Source organism: Platalea leucorodia, assembly GCF_965183815.1.
Source record: "Platalea leucorodia genome assembly, chromosome: 5".
Taxonomy (NCBI): domain Eukaryota; kingdom Metazoa; phylum Chordata; class Aves; order Pelecaniformes; family Threskiornithidae; genus Platalea; species Platalea leucorodia.
Genome location: NC_138827.1, coordinates 38,492,900 through 38,520,046, shown reverse-complemented (window position 1 = coordinate 38,520,046; position 27,147 = coordinate 38,492,900). Strand labels below are relative to the sequence as shown.

The 27,147-nt window shown below is 38.2% G+C and overlaps 1 protein-coding gene across 4 annotated transcripts; it reads left to right on the top strand.

Annotated features, from left to right (window-relative positions):
- The first annotated feature begins 165 nt into the window (after positions 1 to 165).
- Positions 166 to 27,147, top strand: KYAT3 (kynurenine aminotransferase 3). 4 transcript variants are annotated; one of them, XM_082312424.1, is made up of 14 exons: positions 166 to 196; positions 4,709 to 4,839; positions 8,041 to 8,099; positions 9,389 to 9,533; positions 13,157 to 13,306; positions 14,553 to 14,639; positions 16,038 to 16,160; positions 16,251 to 16,371; positions 20,335 to 20,411; positions 21,315 to 21,404; positions 22,049 to 22,235; positions 23,256 to 23,329; positions 23,773 to 23,859; positions 25,272 to 27,147. In XM_082312424.1, the coding sequence occupies exons 2-14, from the start codon at positions 4,741 to 4,743 to the stop codon at positions 25,332 to 25,334; spliced, it is 1,362 nt and encodes a 453-aa protein (XP_082168550.1). In that variant the 5' UTR covers positions 166 to 196; positions 4,709 to 4,740; the 3' UTR covers positions 25,335 to 27,147. The 4 variants fall into 4 exon arrangements, with proteins under 4 accessions (XP_082168550.1, XP_082168551.1, XP_082168552.1 ...); XM_082312425.1 differs by having other exon boundaries at positions 172 to 196; positions 4,719 to 4,839; XM_082312426.1 differs by lacking the exon at positions 166 to 196 and adding an exon at positions 564 to 631.

Here is a 27,147-nt window from a genome sequence, read left to right as displayed (position 1 = left end):
CGCCCAGGCCCGGGGCGGGGGCGATGAGGGAAGAGCCCCCTCTGCCCCCCTGGGGCCGCCATTTCCCTCAGGGTTCTCCCGCCGCAAGGGAGCGCCGGCGGACGGCGGGGAGACGGGAGCGTAGCTCCGCCCCGGCGGCTCCGCGCCTCCCTTCGCGGGCGGGAGCGCGGTGGCCGGGGGAGGCGGCGCTGGGGCGGTGAGTTGCGGTGGCGTGGGCAGCGGGTGGAGGCCGAGCCCGCAGGGGCTGTCTCCGCCGAGGGCCTGCGGGGGAAGCGGCCCCGGGGCGGGCTGGGCCTCGCCAGCACCCAGCCTCAGCTGCGGGGTGGCGGGCGGCCGCGTTTGTTGGCCCTGAGAGCGGCTGGGAGCCGGTGCCGCGGCCCCGGGGAATGCGGAGCGGTACTGGGCAGGGGCGGCCCGTGGCCGGCCGGCTCCCTCCCCTCTGCTGAAACGCGGGGCCTGTCGGTGAGGGCCGGGGGTTTGCAAGGGCCCGGCAGTTTCTGGCCTTTCAAACTTTGTGCTGCAAACGCGGAGTGCTTCAGGCTGAAAATATGCGTGGGTAGAGGGCGGCAGTGAAAGCAGCACGGCGGCCTGAAGTAGCTAAATGGGAAAGCTGCTGTATGAGGGGAAAAAAGTAAGGAAAAAACCCCCACAACCTCATCCCTCCCCTCATTCCATATCGTAAAATTTATTTCTCCGCGCTCAGTTTTCTCTGTTCCGTGTAGATTCTAGAAAAAGTGACAAAATGTTGACTACTGCAACAAATCCTTCACGCACAGCAGTTTTTAAGTTCAGTGCCCGTAATAAGAACACCCAACTTCCCTGAGTCCAGCAATTTTAGCAACAGTTCTCTTGGCTTGACGTGTCATTTATTACTTTTAGATGGTAGAAAAATAAGTTTCGGAGAGGCCTCGGTAAGATGGCACCCTTTCTTTCTCTAAAGCTTTCATCCTCTAGACACATACAAAGAGACAGGCTTTCAAAGGCTTCACAGAGTTTGGCTGAGATGTAACATTTTCCAGGTTTGCATATCCAACAAATATTAAACACAACACAAATATAATAGGGATTGTATTTACATTATTGTGGTGGCCGATGGGCTTGCAGCGTTTCTAGTACCATGTTTGTCACTGAGACTGCACAGTAAAATAAGACTACTTGTTACATGGAAAAAATGCAGCAGCTTAAGGGGTCTGACTGTAAGCCTTTCAAGCTCAAAGGCATTGTTTTTGTAGAGATGGTATAACTGAAGCTCAAAATGAAGGGGCAGCAGCATTTGGCTTTTAGTTTCAAACAGAAAAAAATCAATTGATTACAAATATGTAACTTTTCATAAAATGCCCCGGTGGTGCAGCAGCATCTGAGGTCAGGGTAGTGTATGACCAGGAGGCTGGGCAGCTGTTGCGAAGGGAGCAGAAGAGCCTGCAACTCAGAGGTTGTATCTGTGCTGGAGTGATTATAGAGCACAGCATGAGCTAAATGATTGTTAGTACACAGATGTATTCATAGAGTTCCCATGACAAATTCTAATTGTATCTTCCGGTCTAGTTTAAATCACCAAATCTGAGTTTAAACCAGATTAGCAACCAGAATGTGTCTTCCTCTCACCCCCACTAAAAAACATTTACTGTGTTGACCTTTCTAGTAGCCTTCCTTGCTTCTCACTTCCCTAAAAAAATAGGAAGCTGCAGGAGTAGTCATTCGTTATCATTTTTTCCCTAACGTGTTCTTCTTCCTGCTTTCTCTATGATTGTGCAAGCCTGAATTCCAGGAGGACTGACTACGAGTTAAAACATGAATTCTTCAGAGCACTGAAAATTAGAATGGGATGAAAAGTATTCCTAACTGTTAATTTCTGGCTTAAAAGACACGACTCTTGGCCAAAAAGCCAGTGCCTGGCTCCAAGATTGAAAAAAGAGACATTAATAAGACTAAGAAAGAAAAAATTAATACCATTTCATTCCCCCACAAAGACCAGTGCATTTTCTGTGTTTGAAGAACCTTACAAATTTTTAAGAGAGTTGAAACAGGGTTTGCCTAGCACTGTGTAACTTTCATGAGCTGGAAGACGCTTTCTAGCTTGATGAGAAAAACTTACCTTAGGACATTATAAAACTTCTCATTGATGTCTTATACATACTTGGTCATTGCCAAAACACATACAGAGGTAATAATTAAGTGTGCACTCATCCTAAAAGTAACAGTAAATAATTCTCTTGAGCCTGTGATATGTATTAACATGTCATATACAATTATAGTGGGAATGTGTGTGTTTGGAAAAAAAACCAGTAGCCCTTGCTTTTTTTTTTTTTTTTTTTTTTTTTTTTTTTTTTTTTTTTGAGATCAGTGTGGGAGAGTATCTGGTAATATTAAGGCATCCTTTGCTTTTACTTCCTAGAGTAGCTTAAATGGAAGTATTCAGTGTTGCAGAAGAGAGAAGAGGTATTTTTAGATAGAAAAAAAAGTCATAAAAGTATTTTATAGGAGGCTTTCCCATTTAGTGGCCAGTAGTCTTGTCTCTGAGTGCTCTTGAGTCTGAACAAACGCTGTTCAGCATTCGCTGGAAAAGTGTCACAAAGACTGAAACATAGTGGAACAAATGTTACATGCTGATGCCTTGACTTTCCTTACTGAGGCTCTTCAGCAAAGTATTGTTTCTGTTGTGTTCCTCAAAGTTTTCACAGTTTCTACATTTCTGTGGTGTTAAAGGTGGATATAATTTTTTACATCAGGTACTTGCAGAGGTTGACCATGCCACAGTGATACAGATCTACGGCTCCCCATGCTATGTTGTGGTTTTGTATGATTGCCTTGTGTCAAATAATGGCTTGTCAAATACCACACTGCCTTTCAGTGCAGCATGGCACTAATGCTAGAAATATTTACAGCTGTTAATAATTTTTCTTACAGAAGTTGCGAGTTAGTTTTGCATGTAAGTTTTGCAAGTTTCTTATTTAATTTTGCTACTCCTCAATACAAAATGGAACAGGCAAAGACAGGTGTGTTTGTCCCTCTGTGCTAACTGCTCCAAGTGTTCGCAGTGTGCTGCAAGAGTAGTCCTGTCTCTGGTCTGACCCTGGGAGAATAGCGCTATTGCGGTAGTCACATTTTAAGATAGTATCAGTATGTTACATAAGTAGTTTTTGTAAACATACACAAGCAGAGAAACAGAGGCCTTCACAATCTTCTTGATTTCACGTAGTTATCATCAAAGATTATGTCAAATATGCTAAGTGCTGTTATTAAAAGTGACTTAAAATGTATTTACAGGTTTTTTTAAACATGTATTTCTTTTGAGTCTTCCAGAGTATCTGCTGACTAGTGTCAAAGATTGCTGTTTGTTTTTGCTAGTCGTCAGGCCAGCAGAATTGAGGAAGTTGCCAGTGTTTCTTCTTGTAAAGGAAGCATCAATGAATTGTACACTTGCAGATTGCTAAATGCAATGGGATTACATGGGTATTGCTGAGGGTCTAATTGAGTTAGCTACAACTCAACACTGTGTGAGAAAGACCCTAATTTCAGAATTGAGACTGAGTTTGTAGCACTGGAATAAGAGAAAGGCAAAATCAACGTACTTTTCAAACTTAACTCATTCAATGAGGCATCCTTAAAAGGAAGTATTGGTTGACCTTTTCTATTAGTTTACATTGAAAGTGTAAAGAACACTTTCTCATTGGACCTAATCCATTCTTCTTAATGAAAAAATCATATTTTACTTTGATATTGAATTACATCTACTTCTACCTGCAAGGCTTGCATGGTATTGTTTTAACAGGCAATGGCATTCCTTTGTTTCTAATACAAATAGTACAGTTTTTTCTTTCTTTTTTGTTTTCTTCCCCTTTTCCTGTAGCAAAGTCTGGGGGGAAGCAGGGGTTATCTATTCTTTAACAAGTAAACTATGGAAAATGACGTTAATAATTATACTGCTGTGGCTACCATGTTTCTGACATAGGTCTGTGGATTACATGTTTTTTCTCTTACACATGCCAGTCATTTTGACAATGTCATCCAATATATATATTTAAAAATACATTCTGGAAGTAGTTGCCTGAAGTACTAGCTCTTACTTCTTTTTTAGAGTTATTGATTAACAGGGCATATTTTCTCTAGGCAGTGAATGATCTGTTACTCCACGCAGAACGTCCTTTCTAGCTGTCTGTTTTCTGCCACGGTAGATATTTGATGTTTGCCAAGTCGCTGTGGCGAAACTTAGTATAGTTATATAAAGTGCGTAGGCCTGCCTCTCCAGTGTGACTGGTGATCTTAATTATCTGTTTCACAATACCTGATTTGAAACATTTGAAAATGAAGACCAGTTTTAAAGCTGTGTGACTTTTAAAAAATCTGGCTCTTTTTCTATTCTGTCTAAATTGGCAATTGTAATAGCAATTTTTGTTACACAAACACATTTTCACAACAATTCTAACAGAGACTTTGAACCTCAAATTGCATTTAGTCTTAATTGTCATTCAAGGTAAAGAAGATCAGTGCTGTCAAATAGAGGAAACCTTCCTTCTAGATGACAGTCAGAAACATTTTGCAGCCCTGTCAGTTAAAAAGTTTCATCCTCTATGCTTACAAATGTAATAAGGTAATAATTTACTAGAACTTATTTCAATGAAACAAAATCATTGAAGGGAAGAGAAAGGGATCTTATCTTTTAAAATTGCTTAGTGATGTGTAAAAACTAATTCGTGGAATCTGTAAGTTTTTTTCAGGGCACTTACTTATTATGCAGGCATGCTTTTTGCTTCACGAAGCTTCTGTTGCCTTGGCATTAGAACATACCAACTACGAACAGATTTGCTTTCCAGATCCATCAAACTTTCAGCCTCTGCAGTAAGTATTCCTTCAGCTTCATAGATAAAACTATTTTGTGCAATATTTTAGAGACACACTAATTTTGTGATGTTGCCAATATATGTGCATTAGCTGTATTTTCTTTATTTCTTGTTACAGTGATCCAAACATTTAATATCAAGAACAAGATAAGATTTTTGAATCAGTCAAATATTTAACCACACTAGCATGACAGAATTTGGTGATTATTGCTTTGTGTGTCCTTTTCAGTCTTTAAAGTCACATCTAGCACCTATCAGGCCAGAAGGATTGCCTAGTTGTTAGGGCACTAGAGCTTGAGATACAGGGGACAGGTTCAATCCCAGCTTTATCACAGACTTTTGGTAAGTCAATTAATTTCTTTGTATCTCGGTTTTTGCTTAATGAAATGAGAGTAGTGGTGCTTCTTGGTGCTGCAATAACAAGGGGTATATAAGTACCTGAATTTTATACCTAATCTTCTCAACTTCCCAGTTTAACTGCTTATAAGATTGTGTAACTTCATTTTAATTCTTCCAGTTTTGTTGAGAGAAAACAGAGCTTTGCAACATAGTAGGGGGTTAGAGGTCACACTCTGCATTGCATATAGAACACTGGAATGTAAGTTGTGTTCCCAGGTCAGAACAGTTCATCTGGTCAGCAACCTGGGTCAACCAAGGCACGTGTCAGATCCTTCAAAACAGATGTTCAAACCATTATACTGGGCAGTTGTAGCATATTTTGCCCATATGAGAAGTTTCTTTTAGCGTGCAAGCTACTTTGAAGGTCAGCTTTTGCCTGAGTCAGTTTTTCATATGCTGTAAGTATTTGTGTTCTGTTTAATGGAGCTGGATATTCTCACTAAATGTGCTGAAATCTAATCCTGTTTTTTTGAAATTTCTTAAGATCTTGGCTTCAGTTGTAGCTTTTGACATTGAATTCCACAATTTAATTATGCACCATGTAAAAGTATTTGCTTCTATCATTATTAAACATATTGCCATTCTATTTAATCACAAGTTTCTTTGTATTAGGAAGAAAGGTAAATACGAGCAGCACCTGACTTTATCAGGTGCTTTCCCTGATAGAAAGTGTTAGGGAAAGCAGGGAGTCAGAGTTAGGGCTCGATGAGGACATACCTCTCCTGCTTAATGCTGATCTTAAACTCATGGAAATCCTAGCCCTGCACCTAGAAATGGCTTGAAGATTATCCAGTGATGATGTAACTGTGCTAAAACAAAAAAGTGTGTTAAGAATTCTCATGACATTCTGGAAGAAAGAATGCTACTTAAGGTGTCATTTAAAATGTCAGTTAATTGGTTGGCTTTCTCAAAGTAATAAGGTGGACCTGAACCCCACTGTAAGCTGAATCTCTGAAAACCTGAAAACTAATGCAGGTCCAGCTATTCTGTTTTAAAACTAGTTTCAAGGTACAAGAAAAAAATAAATAGGGAGGTTTGAATCATTAAATATTTAAACTTAAGATAGTATGAGAGCTGTAAGGTGAAGGCTTATTTTACTTGTCAATATATTTTTAGCTAGGGAAGGTTACTTAATGCAGTTAAGATTTACATTACAGTTAATTATAAAAGTCCTGCAGTTGATAAGCCTTTAGCTTTTAGCAAATAGAAACAACCTCAAGAAGAGCTGGTCAAGGGAACAAATTTACCCATGGCAGCATACAGAATTCTCATTATTAACTGGAAAGATTCAAGGTGAGACTTCTTATTCCTTGTAGGATGATAAGTAGTCTAGCATGTGAAAAAATATGTGTGTGTGTGGCTCAGTTTAAGTAGTACCTGTGTTATTTGTATTTATATAGTACAGCCAAATATTAATAATATTTACCAAGACATACACTGTAAAATTGGATTAATCTTCTAAACCGTGTGTGTGTTTTTAAATAGATGCAGTACAGTTTATCTGGTCAGAACTTCTTCTGAACTATGGTGTGTGTTCTGTGTCAAGAAGTACAACTTCACCTGTCTAGTTACCTTAATGGTTTTCTTCCTGAGGACAAATAAAAAGTGTCCTGTGCTTAATTCCTCTGGTGTTTGTGTCTCATAGATGAGGTCAGAATCAGATCTGTAGAGAAGACATATGAGCAGAGAAGTATCTGTTTAATTTTGTAGCTTCCCATTCTTCAAATCATTATGTATATGGTAGCTTTGTTACTGTAAACAAGTTTGTAAACAAGAGTGCAAACATGTGCCTGCATAATATTTCTACTATGAGTCTTTCCCATTGGTTCGAAGTTGAAACTTGGAGTGTAACAGTAAGGCAGACCTTTTCTTCTCAGAGCATGGTAGCTAGAGTGTGGTTTTTGAATCTTTCAGACAATAACAATAGCTGGCTGTGGTAAAAGTCACTAAAATAAGTAGTCTGACTCAAAGAAACAGGAGTGTCTGGAGTACTGAGTGACTATGTAATTCTCATGTAATTTTTTTCCAGTATCAAGCTGGTTTACAAAGATATAAATGGGCTTACACTTTTTCTGTTTGCACATAGAAATAAATCTGTTTTTCTCCCTAACTTTCTTTTCTCTTTTTAGCTTAAAAATACAACAACTATCAATAAGTTTTTCTCTGCCTTTACAGAGAATATTCATTGAAAGTCTATTCTAAAGCAATTTTCCAAGACCTTAATTGAAGGTCTGAATATACAGCAAAAACATGTTCCAATGTGGTTTTGCTGTGTTGTGAGTAAATACTTTAAAGTTTTAAAAGTCTGAATGAAAATAGGAAATGTCTTTGCTGTTTTCCTCTTACCCATCAATTTAACAAATAAAATGACATAGAAAATGCACAATTTCCAAGCTGGATTGAGCAGGATTTGGGCTAGAAATAACAGTCTTTAAGTTGTTAGTATATGATAGAAAGGAAAAAGAATGTATGTACCCTATTTTTTTCTTTTTAGGTCATCTTTTAAAGCTATTGAGCTAAATTATTCCCCTGCTCTATCCTTGCTGAAAGTTCAGTGGCTTTAGATAGTGATGAATGAGAATTTAGGACATTTTTGTGTATTTTCTTGTTAGTCTGAATTCAAGCTATTATAGAAGCCTTAATGAAAGAACATGTCTATAATTTTGTGTAACTACTGAAATTCAGCTGGCAATGGTGTATTTGAGAAAGCAGGAAGGAGGGTTTGTCATGCAGAATCCAACAATACAGTGCTTTGTCTTTCTTAACAAACCCCTTCTGTCTGTATATTTTGATCTTGCAGACAATGGCCTTCAGACACAAAAACACAAGACGAATTGAAGGCCTTGATAGCAATGTGTGGTAAGTAAAAGGAAAATATCTGCAAATTTCAGAAAATATATTTGGCTGATATTTCTTTCCAAATTGATAATTATTGCCAATAAGAAGGTACATAGCACTTTCTATCTCTGCTGAAGATATATATTTTTTTATATATATATGCGCCATATATATATGCCATATATTTGGCACCTGCTTAGAAGCAATGAACCAAATTCTGTTAAAGGTGTGAACTAATTCTTATTCTTGAGCTTTAAATATTAGGTTTGGGCTTCTCTTCATCTGGTAAATCATGTAAGACAAGTATAACTCTTGGGCATGGTAGTATAGCTGCCTTTCAAATTTAAACGTTAATTTTGTTGAGTAATGTATTTCAATTACACTTGTTTTGTGTTTACCAAATGAGTCAGATTTCTTTTTAAAGGCATTATACTTGTCTTTATAATTTTTCATTATTTTTAATACACTTTTTTCTAGGTATTAAATTGGTCTCAAAGCAATATTGCCATCACTGGCAAATATGGGATTTTGTTAGTTGTTGAAAACACTATTTTGGGCTTACATTAGTTGTATGCATATGCATGTATATATACACGCAAGGTGTTTTGGTCATCCAGCTTCAAACTCATTTTTAGCTATTTGTATTAATTTTTGACAGAACTGTGATGCTATGTGGGGTTTTTTTTGTTTTGTTTGGTGTTTGGTTTTTTTTTTTAAGTCTTGTTAACATTTGGGTAGTGAGGAAAGGGTAAAATGGAACGCTTACCTGTGAAGCGAGGAAAAGAAAAATTGTTCAAGAATCCTAATGTTCGCATCTGGCAGGCTACTAGGAACAGTTAATGAACAGCCTGAAACAGTCTGTTGCCTAAAATCACAAAACAAATTTTATAGCATTCTGAGGTGACTGGATAGTTTAAACGACACCTTCCCTTGACAGAATCTAGCCTTTAAATCATTTAGGGTGCCTGTTCTAGTAGGTCTACTTCATTTTGCCAAGAGGGTAGTGTTCTATTTCTGCCTATATCCACCGATACTGTGTGTTCGTGTGTGTGCACATCTGAGCACAGTTCTGCTTGCAGGAAAGTTATTCTGTGGATGTAGAAAGTCAAGCTTTTATTGGGTTCCCTCTGACTCCTGTGGTTCCTTACCATTGTCCCAGCCCCCTCCTCTCCATGTGAGCACTCTATTTAAACCTGTTTCCACTGCTGTGAATTCGACAGAGTGAAATACTTTTTTTGCCTTTTAATGCTAATGAAGGAAGAGATAACTTTATCTGGTATGTTAACTTTAAGATGGTTTTTTCCCTTTAGGGTTGAATTTACAAAGGTGGCAGCAGATCCCTCAATTGTTAATCTTGGTCAAGGCCTTCCTGATATATCCCCTCCCAGCTATGTTAAAGAAGAGCTGGCAAAGGCAGCGGCAGTTGACAGACTGAACCAGTACACACGAGGCTTTGTAAGTACTGTGAAACTTGAGGACCCAAGTTCAGTGGAGAACACGCCACAGGGAAAAAAATCAACTTTGTGTTGTGGTTTAACTGCAGCTGGCAACTAAGCCCCACAGAGTCTCTCGCTCATTCCCCCATGGTGGGATGGGGGAGAGAATCAGAAGAGTAAAAAAGTGAGAAAACTTGTGGGTTGAGATAAAGACAGTTTAATAGGTAAAGCAAAAGCCATGCGTGCAAGCAAAGCAAAACAAGGAATTAATTCACTACTTCCCATGGGCAGGCAGGTGTTCAGCCATCTCCAGGAAAACAGGGCTCCATCACATGTGATGGTTACTTGGGAAGACAAACACCACCACTCCGAACGTCCCCCCCTTCCTTCTTCTTCCCCCAGCTTTATACGCTGAGCATGATGTCATATGGTATGGAATATCCCTTTGGTCAGTTGGGGTCAGCTGTCCCAGCTGTGTCCCCTCCCAGCTTCTTGTGCACTTGGCAGAGCACGGGAAGCTGAAAAGTCCTTGGCTAGTATAAACGCTACTTAGCAACAACCAAAACATCAGTGTGTTACCAACATTATTCTCATACTAAATCCAAAACCAGCACCATACCAGCTACTAAGAAGAAAATTCACTCTATCCCAGCTGAAACCAGGACACTTTGCTTTAAATTAGTTTTATCTATAGGTCATACTGTTATGTCCCAAATTAAGTTGATCTAGTAGCCTTATCTGTTACTAATGAACATCCTCTGAGTAGGCTTCTTCAAGCCAGAATCCTTCAGTCAGAGCAAAATGGTAGAGAACATGTGGGATAGATTGTCTCTGAAGAGTCAATTCACAGTTTAAAGAGTGTAAATTACACATTTACCTCTGATTTTGGTCAGTGTAACCATGAATCAGATAGGATAACAGTAGAATGAGAAAGAAATACTTGACACCAGTTGAGACAGCGCCTATAGGATCAAGAAAAGATTCACCCATAACATCTAGTAGATTTCAGTGCAGATTAGGAAGTGATAAAAACAGTAAGTTTTTGCCCCTGAACGATAGTCACTACCCATTCTGTAAGTCGGCTTGTAGAGTTTATGTCTTGAGCTGGGCGTGAGTGTGTGGCATTTATCATTGTCCAAGGCAGGATGTTTTAGTATGACCACTTCCTTGTTTGGTTTGTCTTTCTTATATTTTGTGGTAAAGATAAACCATGTTGCCCAGCTGAGAATCATCTGTCAGGATTGCTACAAGACCCTAAGGAGTCTGTCTAATATTTTTCTAGGTGACTATGTTTTGCAACAGTGGTAGAAAAACATTGTGTAGACTGGTAGGCCAGCAATTGGTTTGGTAGTTGTGGCATCATTGTGTATATATTCCAACATAACTTTTTGCCTGTTCTCTGAGAATCTGCATGCATTAGAACTGACGGGGAGCAGCAGTGGCCAGCAGCTCCCTAAAGGAGAAGCTACCGCAGCAAGCAGGGTGGAGGCCTCACCAGCCCAGTCTCACAGTACCTGAGCAAGGCGGGCCCAGAGATGGTGGCTGAGGTCAGCCCAGATCACCAGGCAAGCGTGTGGTGGTGAGGTGGGCCTGAGGTCAAGCCAGGAAGTCAGTCCATGGGTAAGGCCCAGCAATGCTAACCACAGTTAGATGTAACCCAGTGATCACTGGCCAGGTCCAGGGTGACAAGACAGGTCTAAGGTCAAGCCACAGAATCAGTCTTACAGGTGGGGGCCAGGATCAACAGGGTCTATGGCCAGGTACAGGCATGGCTGTAACCAAATTGCAGACCAGCAACCCTACTGCATAGCACTTAAATGGAGCCCCTGGACCAGGGGCACAGCTCTGAGTAGAGGCCTCAGGTGAGGCCAGGGCCATTAAGGCCTATTAGGGTGCTCAGGGCCCTGACAAGAACAGAAAAAAGAAAAAAAAAATCCCCAGTGAACGGAACCTCATTACCATCCTTCTTTGGGTCACTTTGTTTAATCACCTTTAGTTGTGTGCAGAAATCACCTTTAGTTGTGTGCAAAGTCTCTGCAAGTAGAAAATACATATCCATATCTATATATATCTGTGTGTAACTTGAAAGTATAAAGCAATTGTTTAGTGGCAGACACACGCAAAAGATGGGTGGGATTTAGTGAACTTCTGGGCTAAGCATTAGGATGTTCATCAGTCACAGTAAGGTACCTGAAATGTCATTGCTCACCAGGCAGGCAAGGTTTTGGAGGAGCCTTGGCACAGGGAAAAAGGCTACAGAGAGAATGGGCTACAGTCTACCTTCTGGCAAGTAGTCACAGACTGATTCTCTAAAATAATTTACAAATCAGCCATAAATGTAATTTTCCCAATGCATGCAATTATTCAATATTTACTTCTTTCACTTTCTTCTTTATTTCCAAATAGTTTGATAATTCCCATGATAACTATGAATGTTTGGAGATACGTTATGCTGTAGATAGTAATTAAAGAGGAATTTTTACCAATATTCGCATTTTCAGCCTTTGCACTTCCTCTACAAACTTCGGCACTTCTAAGGTTTTTGAGCACAAATATTTGTGGTAGCAAATATGGGAGGGATGAGTATGAATGATGCACATCCAGCTGATAATTGAGACATTGTCTCAGCTCTCTGCAGCGCTTGGACCTCTCATTGACTGTAGGGCTGTGGCCCGTAGAGTGACCTAATGTGACTTGCGTGGTGCAGCATTCCTGTGTAGCTGACACGCTTGTGGCAAGAAATGGCTGTCATTTGAATCAAGAGTGACTTGTAAGCCTTAATTTATGGTAATGTTCTTGTTTACAGAAGGGTTTATGATTTTGTGTCTTGTGTGTAGAGGTACAACCTCAATATTTTAGAGAAGGACTTCTGTTACATAGTTGCATTTTCTCAGGAGCTGGTTTCTATTTCTACCAAGTTTCCAAAAAGAAAAAAGATTTTCACAGCAGGGAACCTGTACTCTTCCTGAGTAAATAGAATTGTGCCTTCTTATTTCCATGTTGTGTATGACCTTTGTTGCATGCTCCTTTTCTTGTTCTTTGCATGTTTTGAGAAGAGTACATTAACCACCACGTCCCTGTAGGGACACACGTGGTGAATGGTGCTCTGAGATTTGGGATATGATTATATGAATCATCATTCTGATCACAAGTGCTGTTTATCAGCAGTATAGAAACAGAATAAAAAGATTTCCCTTGCACCAAATAATTTTCAGTTGAAAGATAAGGAAAGAAACAGAAGGAGCTTCAGATAGAAATATGGGTGGGTGGGAAAGAGACTCTAAAGGGGGTAAGGATGAATTGATGTCAGAATATTCCCTTCTCTCCTCCTGTTTCTTGTCCTAGTGCCCCTATAGGCTACCTGGAGCTATCCTGAGATGTGATAATAAGATAGAAATTAAAAAGCATCAGATATACAAAAAGAATTTCCCAGTAGATATGAATAAATTGAAGCTACTTTTCTTCCCTAATGTGCAAAAACTTCAAAGCATGCTACCTGTTAACAGCCATTAACACTGAGGACTCATCTTGTATTTTTCTATTTCAAAATGTATTATTTTGATATATGTGGAAAAAAAACCAAACAGGCTTTGTACTTTGTCACGAACACACTAATCAGGTGCATTTGCTTGCTTTAAACAGGGACATCCGTCGCTGGTGAAAGCCTTGTCTCAAGTGTACGAGAGAGTTTGTGGAAGAAAGATTGATCCTCTCACAGATATCCTGGTGACTGTGGGAGCTTATGGATCTCTTTTTAGTACAATACAGGCATTAATTGAAGAGGGAGATGAAGTAAGTTTTTATTTGACATATTCACGTATACTCACTGAAATGAGAATTTGCCTGTTTTTTATTCATCCCCTTTTAAATATAAGTTAATGTTGGGGCTTCTTTCTGATCTCCATTAATTTGATTTGTTACAGTTGCACATCTGACTTACAGTTTCAGAAGCTGTGATCAGGAGACTATCCTTTGGATGTCTTCCTATCATTCACCAACATACAAACCCCTTTCTTTCATACTTATGGTACCTGTAGCAGTTTATTTATCACTATTACTGTTAGGTGACACAATACACACTGATTTCTTATTTGAGAAAACTTGTGGGCTGTTGTCTGCAATTGAAGACTAAGGGTGGCGCAAAGTATTTTTGGTGTTTGAATAACCATTGTGTATCATGTTCTGTTTTGGACCATTGCATGGTAGCAGCATAGGTAGCAGAGAAGCAAAAAAGTCCTTTAAAGAAAGGATTGTTAGTTTACTGTACTAGCTGTGTGATTCATCCCTTCACTACTTGATGTCTGCCTTTTTGACAATGATATTAAAAGTCATTTTGAGGGGGATATTTGTATCTGTAGTGGGCAAGAACTTTTTGTGTTGTCATGCATTTTGCTTTCTGTGTTTTGTTGGTGTTGCTTGTGTAATGTATTCTCATCTGTATCTTTTCTTCTTTTTCCGTTGCTCTGATACTCATTTCTTTTTTTTTTTTTGTAACAGTTGTCTGCTATTAGCCTTTGGGGTTTTTTTTGTTTGTTTTCCTGTTATCTAGCCTCTACACAGTTTTGCTTGAATTTGTCCTCTTTTTCTACCTGAACAGTTTCTTTAGATAAAATTTTAGGACTTAAGTCATTCTTCTGAGATTTCTAGATACTTGGAAATCCTGGAATTTCATGGACAGAATCAGGGCAGCTGTTCTGTGGTTCAGCAATTTGCTGTTGCTGTCTCCCATCTTTGCATCTTTGCCTTGCACCTTCAAATCTGTGTGCAGGACCCAAGCATTCCTAATATTATATCTTAATAATTGTAATGTGTAACTATAGAAGAACAGCCTGCGTGTGTTGTCAAAAATGAGTAGTGCTTATCACACTTAGACTGAGGGCATTGTTATATGATGTTCTAGAAGGAGGAACATTCTGCAGTGTTAGATCAGGATGGAGTGCCAGAAACATCCAATTATGTCACCAAAGTAAATCTGGGAATATGATGGTATCATGCATGGTAAATTCTCTGTTTCTGATACTGATGATTGTAATTTCAGGTAATAATAATAGAGCCATTTTATGACTCTTATGAACCAATGGTAAAGATGGCGGGTGCAAAGCCTGTTTTTATCCCACTGAGATATGTGAGTAGCTTTTAAAAAATTATTTATCATGAAAGTTTCTCATCCATACTCAATACAGTTTGATGAACATCTTCTAGGTGATGGTCTTCTGTATAGGTTTTTTTTATATTATCCAATTATATAAAAATGAGATAGATTGCTATAGTCTAAGTCTGAGAAAATGATAATCCAAAGCAGATATTTTATTAGTGTTGGAGAAGGTGGGACGATGTTTCTCATTTACTTTAATTCGCGCATTCTGAAAGCTGATCAAAATTCCTTTTTTGGATGTCATCAAAGAATGTTTTCAATGCAAATAAGGGAAGGAGGATCACATATCAGTGCAATTTCTGTATCTGCTTGTTTTCAAAAGATTTGATTTCTGATCCCTTCAGCAACTCCTACAATGACAGAATATAATTTCTTTTCAAAATCTGCTTACTAAATAAGGAGCGATCATGCAGTAGACGTTTGCTATACATATGAGAATTACTGTTTCCTTTATTGGTAAAAAGGAATAATTTTGATATGGGTTAATTTTCAAGTTGGTACTGCTGGCATTACACTGGTAGCTTGCAAGGATTGTTCTGGATGCAAAGTGTTGATCCTGTCACTGGTGCCTTGGGTGACTGGCAGCCTTGCGTGGGGAGGGCTGAGGGGCTCTTTAGGCAGGACTGTTCCACAAACACCATGGAATCAGAACAACACAGAGTGACAAAACCTCCAGGACTGCAGTGGGAGTAGGTGAGACTGTTCATCTGGGTGTCCTCCTTCTAGGGACGTTTTGAATGATGGGGTTCCTCCAAGTATTTTCTATTTCACACCCTTGTTTTTTGGTCTGGCCCTCTCCCAGTAATGTGCAGGTGTCAGAAAGTCAGTGCGGCCATGCTCTTTGTTCTCTGTAGCAACTGGCCCAAACTTGCGTTGTCCTTGTGTAATACCACAGCAACTCCAGAGCCTCAGTGGTGCAGCTTTTTAACTGTTTGGCCATTTTCATATGAACAAGGAGGAGGAAAAGACCTTGAATCTCTCCAGTGGTGATCAATCTTTCCAGCTAAGCATGCACACACTTGTTCTAGTGCCTGGGAAGAACATAAACTCCCCTGTCATGTGACTGGGCTTCCTGCATTACACACTGTTATAATCAGCATGTGTGTAACCAGGTCCTGGAAACCAGTTCCTGGGGAGACTTTAAGACAAGCAGTGGCCAGGAGAGGACAGCCACTGTCATAATAATTTACCTTGCTCTTAGCCCCCCTGCCTGTTCCTGGAAGTGCCTTCTCCCAGGAGAGCAGGACAGATTGGATAGGTTGTCAAGTATGGTTATGAAGATGTCTGAGGGTGATAAGTTGGGCATCTCTGTTTAGGCTGTAACATGCTGTATTCAAGTAATGCATAAATTTATTGGGTTTTTTTTAGAAAAATGGTGGAAACTCTGTATCTAGTGCTGATTGGATCTTAGATCCTGCTGAACTTGCAACTAAATTTAATTCCAAAACAAAAGCAATTATTCTGAACACTCCACACAACCCTATAGGCAAGGTAAGAGTCCTGCTTTAACACTACTGTAATTTCAGAGTGTGCCTGAAATACTATGATTAATGCATTGTCCCTTACTTTATTGTATCGCAGGTGTTTACCAGAGAAGAGCTCCAAGTAATAGCTGATCTCTGTATTAAACATGATACCCTGTGCATCAGCGACGAGGTGTATGAATGGCTGGTGTATAAAGGAAATAAACACATTAAAATAGGTACTGATTTTTTGTGGCATCTTAGAAGTGGTTGTGGAATAATGTTGTAAACGTGCCTCTCAGATAATGGTTGCTGGAAGGAGCTCACACTTCAAGCTTTGAATATTTTACAATGTTTAGACTCTAAGGAGGAGAGCCCCTCCCTTTTCTGAAAAACATTTTAAAGAATAATTTCCAAACAGAATTTCCAAAAGCTCTTAAGGGATTTTGGAGCACATATCCATAGAAACCAGTGGGACTGATGCTCATAAATCAGATGATCATCTGAATATCCCATCCTTATTCAGTTATTTTGTTGGCTGTGACAAGTGTAACTGCTGTTCATGTATGTATATTGGACTGTGCTTTGCTGAAGAACTAATAGAAGGAACAGGGATTAAAACTTCCTTCTCAAAGCATTTTAGAGATAACCAGTGAGGGGAATGCATAATGAGGATTTTTGCTCCTCTACTCATAAAAAGAAAAAAAAAAAAATATAAAGATTAGTGCGGTGATAGTGCATGAACGCTGTCCCTCCAAAGTGCAGAGACAGTGTTAAATAACAGACATTGAATTCAATGAATTAAGTCGCTGCATGGGCAGTGTGAAACATGCTAACGTCTTTAGGCAGTATTGCTACAGGGGTAAACCACCATTACAAGAGCAAACCAGAAAACCAAATATGATGTTATGTCCCTGTCCCTCTTGATTTACTTCTTGATCCAAGTTTCACTGAAGTTAGTGGAATCACTCCTGCTGTCTCAGAACAAGTGAATGTAGTGCAGGTTACTGAACTCCCTCCCCAATCCTGTAATGCTCCAGCTAAGTATTTATGTAAAAATTTCTAGTGTGGTGGTCTTGGTTTGGATCTGCTGATGTACTTGAGCTGGCTAAAGTCCAAAACTTCCTTCTTATATGTACAGATGTTTTGTTTCTGATGGTAGCATCTTGCATGAACTATCTGTTATGATGTACTTATTGTCATAATGAAGGCACGTTTCAGTTGTGTGCAATAGAGACATCTAGCTGATATTAAACAATGAAATCAAGAGACATAAATATAACTTAAACATGAAAAAGCTTAGCTTTTTTCTTGGCTTTACCACAAGTTGAATGCTGAATAACTTTGCTTCTATGCTTCAATTCCATATATGTAGAGTGGCAATAAAAGAAACTTTCCATTAGTGGGGGCTACATCATTGTAAAAACTGAATCTTATAAATAGTAAAAAGGAAATTATATCTAAATGACCTTGCAATACTTACTAGCTCAGCTACACAGTTGCTGATCATACAGCTGCAGTATGTTGATTGTATTGGCCATGCATAGGCTATGAGTCTGTTTTGAAAGTGGCCTAATTTCATGGCTGTTGTGGTGCCTTGATAGCGATACCTTCTCGAAGACCTTCAGACATGGAAGAAGGGGAACATTTTGGGTACATTCATGCGATAGTAATCTGAGTCAGTGCATCCTGACAGGTTACCACAGTAACTGATCATGTGTGGCTTATCACGTCCCAATTGCAAGGTAAAATGAGTTAAATTAAAGCTTTCTTCATGGGCTTAGCAGGTGGTTCATGCAAATAGCTATCCTCAGAACCAAAACCTCTGTGGGTGGTGCAAGGTAATCCATTTTCCTTTGCAATGGCAGGGGGTCCGAACACTCGTGTTGTCAGTTACACTTTGTCTTAGTGGACAGGTGGTGAAGTCTTAAGACACAGTAACTCTATTGTTTGTTAGTATCAGTATTGTCATTTTAATGCTTCAAACCAAAACGTTTCCAGTTGAACAAAAGGTGTTCTGTAGTTTAGCATAAAATGCAAAAATACCATGTAATAATAATGCAAGTTAGTCAGCTAGGTTTAGGTACATATTCTCTAATAGATCCCATGATATCATCTTTAGTGTTAAAATGACTATAAAACCTTCAGGGTAATATTATAAACAATAACATTATTTCAGTAAAAGAAACAAAATCTGTTCTTTTTGACTTAAGTTTCTTAGATTTCTTTTAAGTCTACAAAAGATAATAAAAGAAAAAATGAATGTGTTATTTCGCTATTTAAAAAACTCTTGTGTTTCCATATTAACCTCTACATATTCCATCAAATGCAGTGACACTTTTTTTTGTGATAGATGCAAAATGGATATTGCATCAATTTACAGGGTCTGATGGTGGTTCCTTAATACAATTTAACAGGGGTTGCTAGCCACAGATCATAAAATTAGTGCAGTCTTTGTGCTGTCACTGAAGCAGTTTTCTGTAGTGTAGAGCACTTCATCATGTTTCTCATCATTATCTGACTTCTGTAAAACCGTGGACCTCCTCTAAGTAATGATTAGGGTTGCACTGGCAGATTTAGAGATTGCATCTCATAACTGAGGATTCTGAACAAGCCTCTTAACTAGCTGAGTGCCATCCCAGGTAACAGGCTTATTATATGTGTTAGTTTGCACTTCATTAGTTTTTACATTGTAGTCAGACATGGTTATGGTGTCATATAATGATGTTGCCATATGGCACAGAAGAATTTCCCTCTCTATTTAAAACCTGCTGCTTGTAAAAGCGATGGAGCTGTGCCCTTTTGCTGCTGCTATTGTTTGAAATGCTGTTACATTCCATCTCCAAAGTTGAATTCCTATGACTATGTGGCAAAACAGTCTCGCTAGAGGGCATTAGCTTTGAAATTCAATTCTTTTTGCAGTCTGTGAGAGCTAGTTTTGTTGCCTTTAGGAAGTGGTCTATACTCTTGACCCAGCTAGCTAGAAGATGCATCTGTTCAAACTGCTGTTTTGTTTTGAAGGTCACAGAGCAGTTGAGTGAGTATGGGTGGGCTAACAGGAATATGAGTTTCTTTCCTGCTGTTTTGTTTCTCTTCTTGGCAAGAGTGCTCAGAAAAATACAATACATGTTTTCAAATAACTGCAGAGACTTATACCATGTCTAATGCAGGTAACTGCTGCAAAAAACTTCCTTATGAAATTCAGTGGGTTTATTTGGAAAAATCTTTGTTCGTTGGTCTCCCTAGAGGGGGGATTTAACAATTGACAGATTCATTGGTAGTGGTTCTAGTGTACAAATGAGGTGGAGCCGGATGTTGTTGACCACTGCAATTGCAGTAGTGGTATGACCTTGTCTAACTTTGTGTCTCGGACTTAAGTGTGTCTTGATTTATCTGTTTTTGTTGAAAATGAATTAAGTTAAAGAGTCCAAATAGAGCTTCCCTGAAGCAGTGTACAGAAAAAAATTTGCAAACTACAGGAAGAGACCTTTGCTCTGTCAGCTCCTTGGAAAGGAAACAAAGGGTTTTGGTCTCCTAGCAGATACAAATACAGAGACAGAGATAGGCCTCCATGCGTCCCTTAATCCTTGCAGACATCCTTAGGTAGCTGCTATTGTCGGTCAGTCCCAGGCCTGTTCAAATTATATAACAAAACATAATTTATTTACTCACTCTGCTAGTTTTCTGATTCTTATGGTGTTTGGTTCTGGGTTAGAAGTCTTAGTAATTCTTTTCTTTTTCTGATATCTGAGACAGCCAGTGATGCTGAACTGGGCAATTCTGTTAACGTGGCTTGCAGTGCCTGAGTTAATGTTGTATATGGTGCTATTATCAGGCATCAGAAATAATGCTGTCTTGAGATGAATGGGTAGCCACCTCTTAGATCATATCTTTCTTATGAATAATTATGCATTTTAGCTGAGGATAACTACCATGTAGTTTTCACAAACTGTGCCTCTCCTTTTCTGCCTCTTCTTTCTCCTTTCATTAATCCTTAGCTTCTTTTCATGCCAAAAAGCATTGGTCCCTATATCCTTTCTCATTTGTTACAGTCACTATAATTTTAGAATATTCTCATTGCTTGCTTAATATGCTGCAATGATATATCAACATATAGTTCTGAGCTAGGGGCAGTACGGTTTTTCTAACTACATGGAATATGTGAGTGCACCTGTACCCAATTAATTTTATTTTATACACAGCTACATTGCCAGGTATGTGGGAAAGAACAATAACTATAGGAAGTGCTGGAAAAACATACAGTGTAACTGGCTGGAAGGTAAGAAGAAGCAATATAAAAGAGTTCAGTTATATAAATAACAGAATGCATTTATTACACTAAAAAAGTCTCCGTTTCTATGACCTGTCTTTTTAAAGCTTCTGGCAAATCTCCATGTCTCCAAAACATGAAGATAGCATTCAGTTGGAGCAATGACCTGTCTTGAACACCCATGTTTTAATTCTTTTCTTGACTCTCGATTAGTAAGCTCTTGTGAGAAAACAATACTAAAAAAATAAACACAGTATGATTTGTTCAAAACCAGTCAAGATTCTTGGAGAAAGCATGGATATTATTGTATTTTAACTTTCCAGTTTTGTGGTGATATTTTTCAGATGGTGATAATGGTATGTTTTGGAATGGCTTATATTTCTGTAAAATATTTAATGATAATATTTTGCTTGACTTTAAAATACATTTCAGAAAGTAAACAAAAATATTTAACCATTTGGCAGCTAAAGTCTTTCTTCTTCATCACCTGTATTCAAACTGAACCATGACATATATGATTCAGTAGTGAGCTTTTGTTTTATGCTCAAACCACCTTTGACACAGGAGCTTATGAGATGGAAAGATTCGAAAGCAATTAGGAGTAACATTCCTCATAAATGCTCAGTTTGATTTCTAACCCTTGTTATATGAAGAGTTAAAAGCTTGCTCAGTGCCCTATGAGAGATAGGGATAAGTGAAACTATAACTGTTGTCTCAAATCTAGAATTTTTTTTTATGGCATCATTCAGCAAACTTTGGTAAACCAGCTCTTTTCTTAATTCTTTATCAAAACAAATTCACTACCAATTCTTAAAATAGAAAAACTTGAGATATTAGCTAATTTTAATTCTGTGTTAATTTTTAGTAACACCACTGCTGTAAGTATGACATATGCATGCTTTCTTCCCTTAGCTTGGTTGGTCTATTGGCCCCCAGAACCTGATTAAGCATTTGCAAGTTGTTCACCAAAATACACTGTATACTTGCCCAACTCCATTACAGGTAGGTACAGATGGTGCAGAGAAGGTTATTTTCTGGTGTAGCAAAACTGTAGGCCTCACTGTAATAAAACAGTAATCACAACGAAGAATTTTTAGTTGTCAAAATACATCTTATGGGGTGCAAGAAGAGGAGACATTTAATCAGCTCACCAGACATTTAAAAAAAAAAAAAAAAAAAAAATCACAGTCTTGCAGATTCTTTCTTCTTTTACCTACAAACTGCTGCTTCTTGCATAAAACATCACAATCTTAGTGGTTTCCTAGCAAATACAAATAAAAGTTGTTGCAATAAGGTCTCGTTTTACTGAGCATTATCTCTGTCTACTAGTTTCTAGTATTCTATGATATATTATTATCAATAATTTAAACTTAGCTTCAATTCAGATTGTAAACCTTTGTGTGAAGGACTGTGACTTCTGTATATGATTAGTGCCTAGCAAATGATTGGGTGCTTTGGGTGTTGCCACAGCACAAAGTAAACAAATTACACACACTTGGATGTAGCTTGTGTAATTTGTATATGCTGATTTGCTTAATAAGGGCCAGAATCGAAGAAAAATCCACGTGATTTCAGTAGGAAGTGTGTGAGTGTCTGTGAGTTTACTGAGTGTCCATGAGTACTTCGAACATGAATTATGTTTCCAGGAGGCTTTGGCACAAGCATTTTGGATAGACTATAAACGCATGGATGACCCAGACTGCTATTTTTACTCACTGTCTCGAGAGCTGGAAATCAAGCGTGATCGGATGGCTCAGCTACTTCAAGAAGTTGGACTAAAGCCTGTCATTCCAGATGGAGGATACTTTATGATTGTTGATGTTTCTACGTTAAGTTAGTATAACATTTATTAAAAAGGGTGTGGAAAGCAAATATTATAGTTAATCTGAAAATGCAAGTTTCATTTTAAACTATATTCTCATTTCATGTTTGCATAATGTTGTCAGAAGTACTAACTGGGACTGAAATTTTCAGTTTGACCTTAGCCTGAGAGGTAGATTTTATGAACTTCGGCGAAGTTTTTGTTTGCGATCCTAACTACTGTCCGTGTTTTGCAAAGCTTTGTCAAGGTTTTAGGGAGGATAAAAGAGGTGGATAAAAATTTCTATTTTCAAAAGGTCTATGATTATGAAAAAGTTTGAGAGCCATGCACCTAGCTTAATATCCTGAGTATGTACCATTTGTGCTTTCCCCTTTCTGGTTTTTTTGTTTGTTTGTTTTTCTTAATCTGAAGTCATACCATGAAGGCTCTTGGAGGCATTCTGATTTCTCGCACTGTAAAATGCTACCAAAATTTACAAAACCTTTTGGAAATTCAGGATATGGTAACTTTAGAGGAAGAATTCCCACAGGGGAACATTTTCCAGTTCCACGTTTTTCACCAACTGGTCCTAATGGCACATGTCATTCACACAGACATGTTTAAACACAGCTGGACCTCGCAGTGCTACCATGTGTCAGAAAGTTTTAGATACCCCAGTTTCACAGATGAGGAAACTGCAGCTGCAGTGTTTATTGCTGTCCATGCAATAAATACACTCTTCAGTACCCTCCACAGCCCTGATCTCTCAATAGCCCAGACTTGAGGACTTCCTGGAGTACTGCATGGCTTTCTTCCAAGCTACAGGTCTGAATTTGCTTTGAATGGAAAGCAAGTGCTCAGGTCAGAATGGAAAGGTTCAATCTGTTGGCCTATTTTAATTGTTATATTATAGTTTTTAAATTCTATTTTAAAATAAAAGCACACATTTTTATTCTTAAGTATTAACTATAATAAAGTGCTGTTAATGAATGCTTTCCTAACGGAGTCTAGGGAATCTTACAACATGTTTGTTTTAAATGTAATTTTTTTAGATGTGGATCTCTCTGATGTAGATGAAAAACAACCTTATGATTATAAATTTGTCAAATGGATGATAACATCTAAGGTAAGGTGTCTTGGTCATACTGTAGTTTTAGAAATGCTTTTCTATTGAAAGCAAGAGCAGTGCAACTGTACTTATTAAATAATGTAGTAGAGATATTCCATTCAAAATACTTGGTGTTCATAGTAACTGCTGATAATGATGTGGCTAAAATATTGCTAAATATGCTGAAAATGTACCCTGTAGGTTTGTGTTACATCCTAGCACTTTTCTTTCAGCATGCTTAAATGCTAGTTGTACAAAAGTACCTTTGAAATGTTTTGCCTAAGAAAAGTAATTTTAATTTAGTTAAGCCTAGCTAGTCCCTACAAAACCGAACCTTGTCTTTCCCTCACGTGTTGGGATGGAGAGTTCTAGAAATGGAATAGTAAAATCATCATGCTTAAAACAGACTTTTTTCAGACAGATATAAAATAAGCAAATAATATTTCTGCTTTATGTTTCAGAAGCTGTCAGCAATTCCTCTTTCAGCATTCTGTGGTCCCGAGACAAAAAGGCAGTTTGAAAAATATATACGTTTTTGCTTCATTAAGGTAACTTTGTGTCCTGGGAAGACTTAAGACTCTTAAAAATCAATGCAGTACAGAAATCTGCAAGAGACTGATGGTTACATTTTACCCAGGATCTCCTGAGTTGGATGGTTTTAGGAACAGAAAGTTAGCCTGGTGTAAAATTCAGCACAAAGTAGCTTCAACTGTCTTTTTGCTGAGGGGCTTTAAATCATAAATGTGGGTGGCATGGCTAAGAAGGGCAACTGTCAGAACACAGCTGGGTGGGTAGGCCTTTTTTAGCTTACTCTATTGATTTTTAAAATTATTCTTCACCAGTGGTGACAGTGAAAACGAGTGACACAGGTATGCTATCAGTTAAGGTGAATTCTATAATCCAGAGCAGAGAACTGTTGTATAGCAGAGTGGTATACCTCATCATGCCCATTCAGTTTCCAACAAAAACAGTGAAGAGGTCACATTCAAGCTTAGCTCACTTGCCTGAAAATACATAGGGTTTCACACGAGCTCCAAATTACAAAAGAACACAAAGACACAGGAAGTTATCTTACATGTTTTTTGTGAATTGGCTGACTTTTGCCATTTTGTGAGCACCTCCTTTTTGCATATTCTTCCTCCTGTGAAGTGTGTTCTTGAAAAGACTGAAAGACTTTGGGGATGGGTACATAAGCTTTGATAAGCCCGCAGCTCTAAGATGTTTCCTGATTATTCTGTAACAGAGTCAGCATAATGGAACATGTGCAACTCTAACTGTTCTAGTATAAAGATCGGAGGAGCCTTAGCTTGAACCAGTAATGAAGGGGAGTTTCTGCTTGTGTTACTTAGTTCTTTTGATGGGGTATAAAGACTATGATATAAACTGAGCCAGTAACAACCAGGATGAAACTTGCTGGTTGTAAATGTGGCTTGCCCAGGATGAACAGCACTAATCATGTCAAGTTAAAGACTACTTGTATGACTCACCAGGTTGTAGCCAAGCCACACAACTGGCCAGTGGATAGATTACTCATATTTAGAGGATTATGTTTAAGTAGTTCACAGTATAACTTGGTTGCATGGAGATTTAAAAATCCTGACTGTACATGTAAAGATTGGGAAACTATGCTAGCATGTTTCCAATATAGAGCTGCCAAGTGCATTACTGCATAAATGCCAGACATTTATATAAGAAGTATTGCTTTCATTAAATTTGATAGTATGAATGCTGAGAAAAAAATGGTATCTTTTAAATACACCTAATAAATATTTGCAAGGAATCAGCATTGAATTCTTTGTGTAGTCTAGATTTGTAGCTATAACTGTTAATGAAAAACTGACTGACAGATATTTACAGGATGCAACTGCCAAATATTGATTTGGGATGATATAATCATGACTGCTACTCTCTTTTCAAGAACTCCATACTTGCAGTAATAGTGATATATCTTGTTTTGCAGAAAGACAGCACACTAGATGCAGCTGAAGTGATCCTGAAGAACTGGAATAAACAGACAGCCTGATTTTTCTTATTAACTCTTCCTCTGGTATAATTATCTAATAGTAGGGGTTTTTATTGCAAATTTAAGAACAAATTACTTAATACAGTACAGAATTAATATGAGATTGTAAATAACTTTGTGCTGTCACCTGCTGAGAAGTTAAAACAATGATTTACTGAAATGTGTAATGCAACTCGGAGGTTATTTTCAGTCTTCAAAATCATTTACTTTTTTTCCTAAAAAAACCCTATGGGATTCACTTCTTTTACTGAAAGACAAAAATTTGTAGAACTCTGTGTAAAATAAATAGATGATATAGGTATTTTAAAACTTACAAGAAAAAAATGGGAGGTGATTTTGGTATGAGATAGTATAGGAACTAGGGGTGAGACTTAAACATCATGGTTTTTGAAACTCAATAGCCTGCAGTGGAGCAAAATTAAGATATGCCTCATATTAGATAATGGCAGTGACTTTCTACATACATGCCTACCTACCCTGTCCATGCACAAATTGCATCAGTTTAAATAAAGTGATTGAGTTAAATCAATACAGTGTTTATACTATAGGCAAGATTGAAAAGCGCTAAGTTGCATAATTGCTATTTTATTCTCCCACAATAGTCACGCGTGCTGTTCTGGAAGTATTCAGTCCTCAATAAAATTATAAAAGCAGCATCTAGAATAGGAATTCTGTTTACTCACGTCTACCTATTTATTTATTTATTACATGGATGAATCTACAAAGCAAAATAGAAGACTTTGCTTTAGAGGCTCCTTCACTATCAGATGTACAGTGACATAATTAATCCTGTCGTCCTTTTTCTTACCATGTTCACAACATGGGTAACTTCGCACCAAACTTATTTCAAACTCTTTACATCTAGGGGGAGGATGGAGATGGGCCTAATACTGTGCTATGGAGCTCAACTAACTTAGTTTCAAGCTCAGTTGATAAAGGACTCTTTCAAAAGAGATCAATATGGAGGATTCCTTTGTAGTTGCCTCCTATTTCAGTTCTCTCTGCGATCTTTTCATCTGTGGATGGTATTCCCACTAGCAGAAGCAATCCAGGTAGGTAACCTTTTAAGGCTGTGTCTTATGTTCTCCGTGTTGTTTCTATATTTTTCCCACAGGCCTTATGGTGGAAAGCCTGAACAAATTCAATAGGTAGTTTTGCAAATATTTTACTCATTCAGTGATCACACAGCTGGAATCTTAACTGAATTCCATCAGACTGTAACCATGGCCAAGGCCTAAAAAAAAGTATAGAAACGGGACTGTGAGAACAGCTGCTAGGCTTTTTCATTAGTTCTTCTTGGTCTTGAGCTTTTGGGAGTCCAGTAGCCGGGACTTCTGTAGTCTTTGTAGCTGTCTTGCACTGCCGCTCCCTGAATCTCACCAGAAGATGGTTGGCTGGTATCTTTAAGGTGGTGTGTAGTCTTTGTGTAGAAAAATCAGTTTAGTAATTAAAATTACTTAACTGAAATTTCAGCATGATTTTCACGTGGAAATTCCTACATTCAATTCCAGGAGGAACTATTTTTTTAAGATACTAAATTTTTGTGAAATCTTACACTCTATTTTACAAGGAGTTTAAACTCTGTTTATGTAAGTTGCACTGGGGAGCTATGCTGTTGCAGGAACTAAGAGGGCAGTGCAACAGTCTATTGAGCTGCATGATAATTTGGGAAGGGAAAATGTAAAACAGTCTGCCACTTTAATTGAAAAGTAATTTTTTATAAAATGAAGCAAATTTTTCTAGCATAAATACATGGTAAAACATAAGTTTCTGTGAAATGTTTGCATGATTATGTGAATCAAGATTTTCTAAT

Bases quoted from the DNA above. Each gene is read 5' to 3' on its own strand.
- KYAT3 (XM_082312424.1), top strand. From the start codon at position 4,741: ATGCTTTTTGCTTCACGAAGCTTCTGTTGCCTTGGCATTAGAACATAC. The intron at 8,100-9,388 runs GTAAGTAAAAGG...TTTTCCCTTTAG, and splicing joins GGCCTTGATAGCAATGTGTG to GGTTGAATTTACAAAGGTGG. The intron at 9,534-13,156 runs GTAAGTACTGTG...TGCTTTAAACAG, and splicing joins ACCAGTACACACGAGGCTTT to GGACATCCGTCGCTGGTGAA.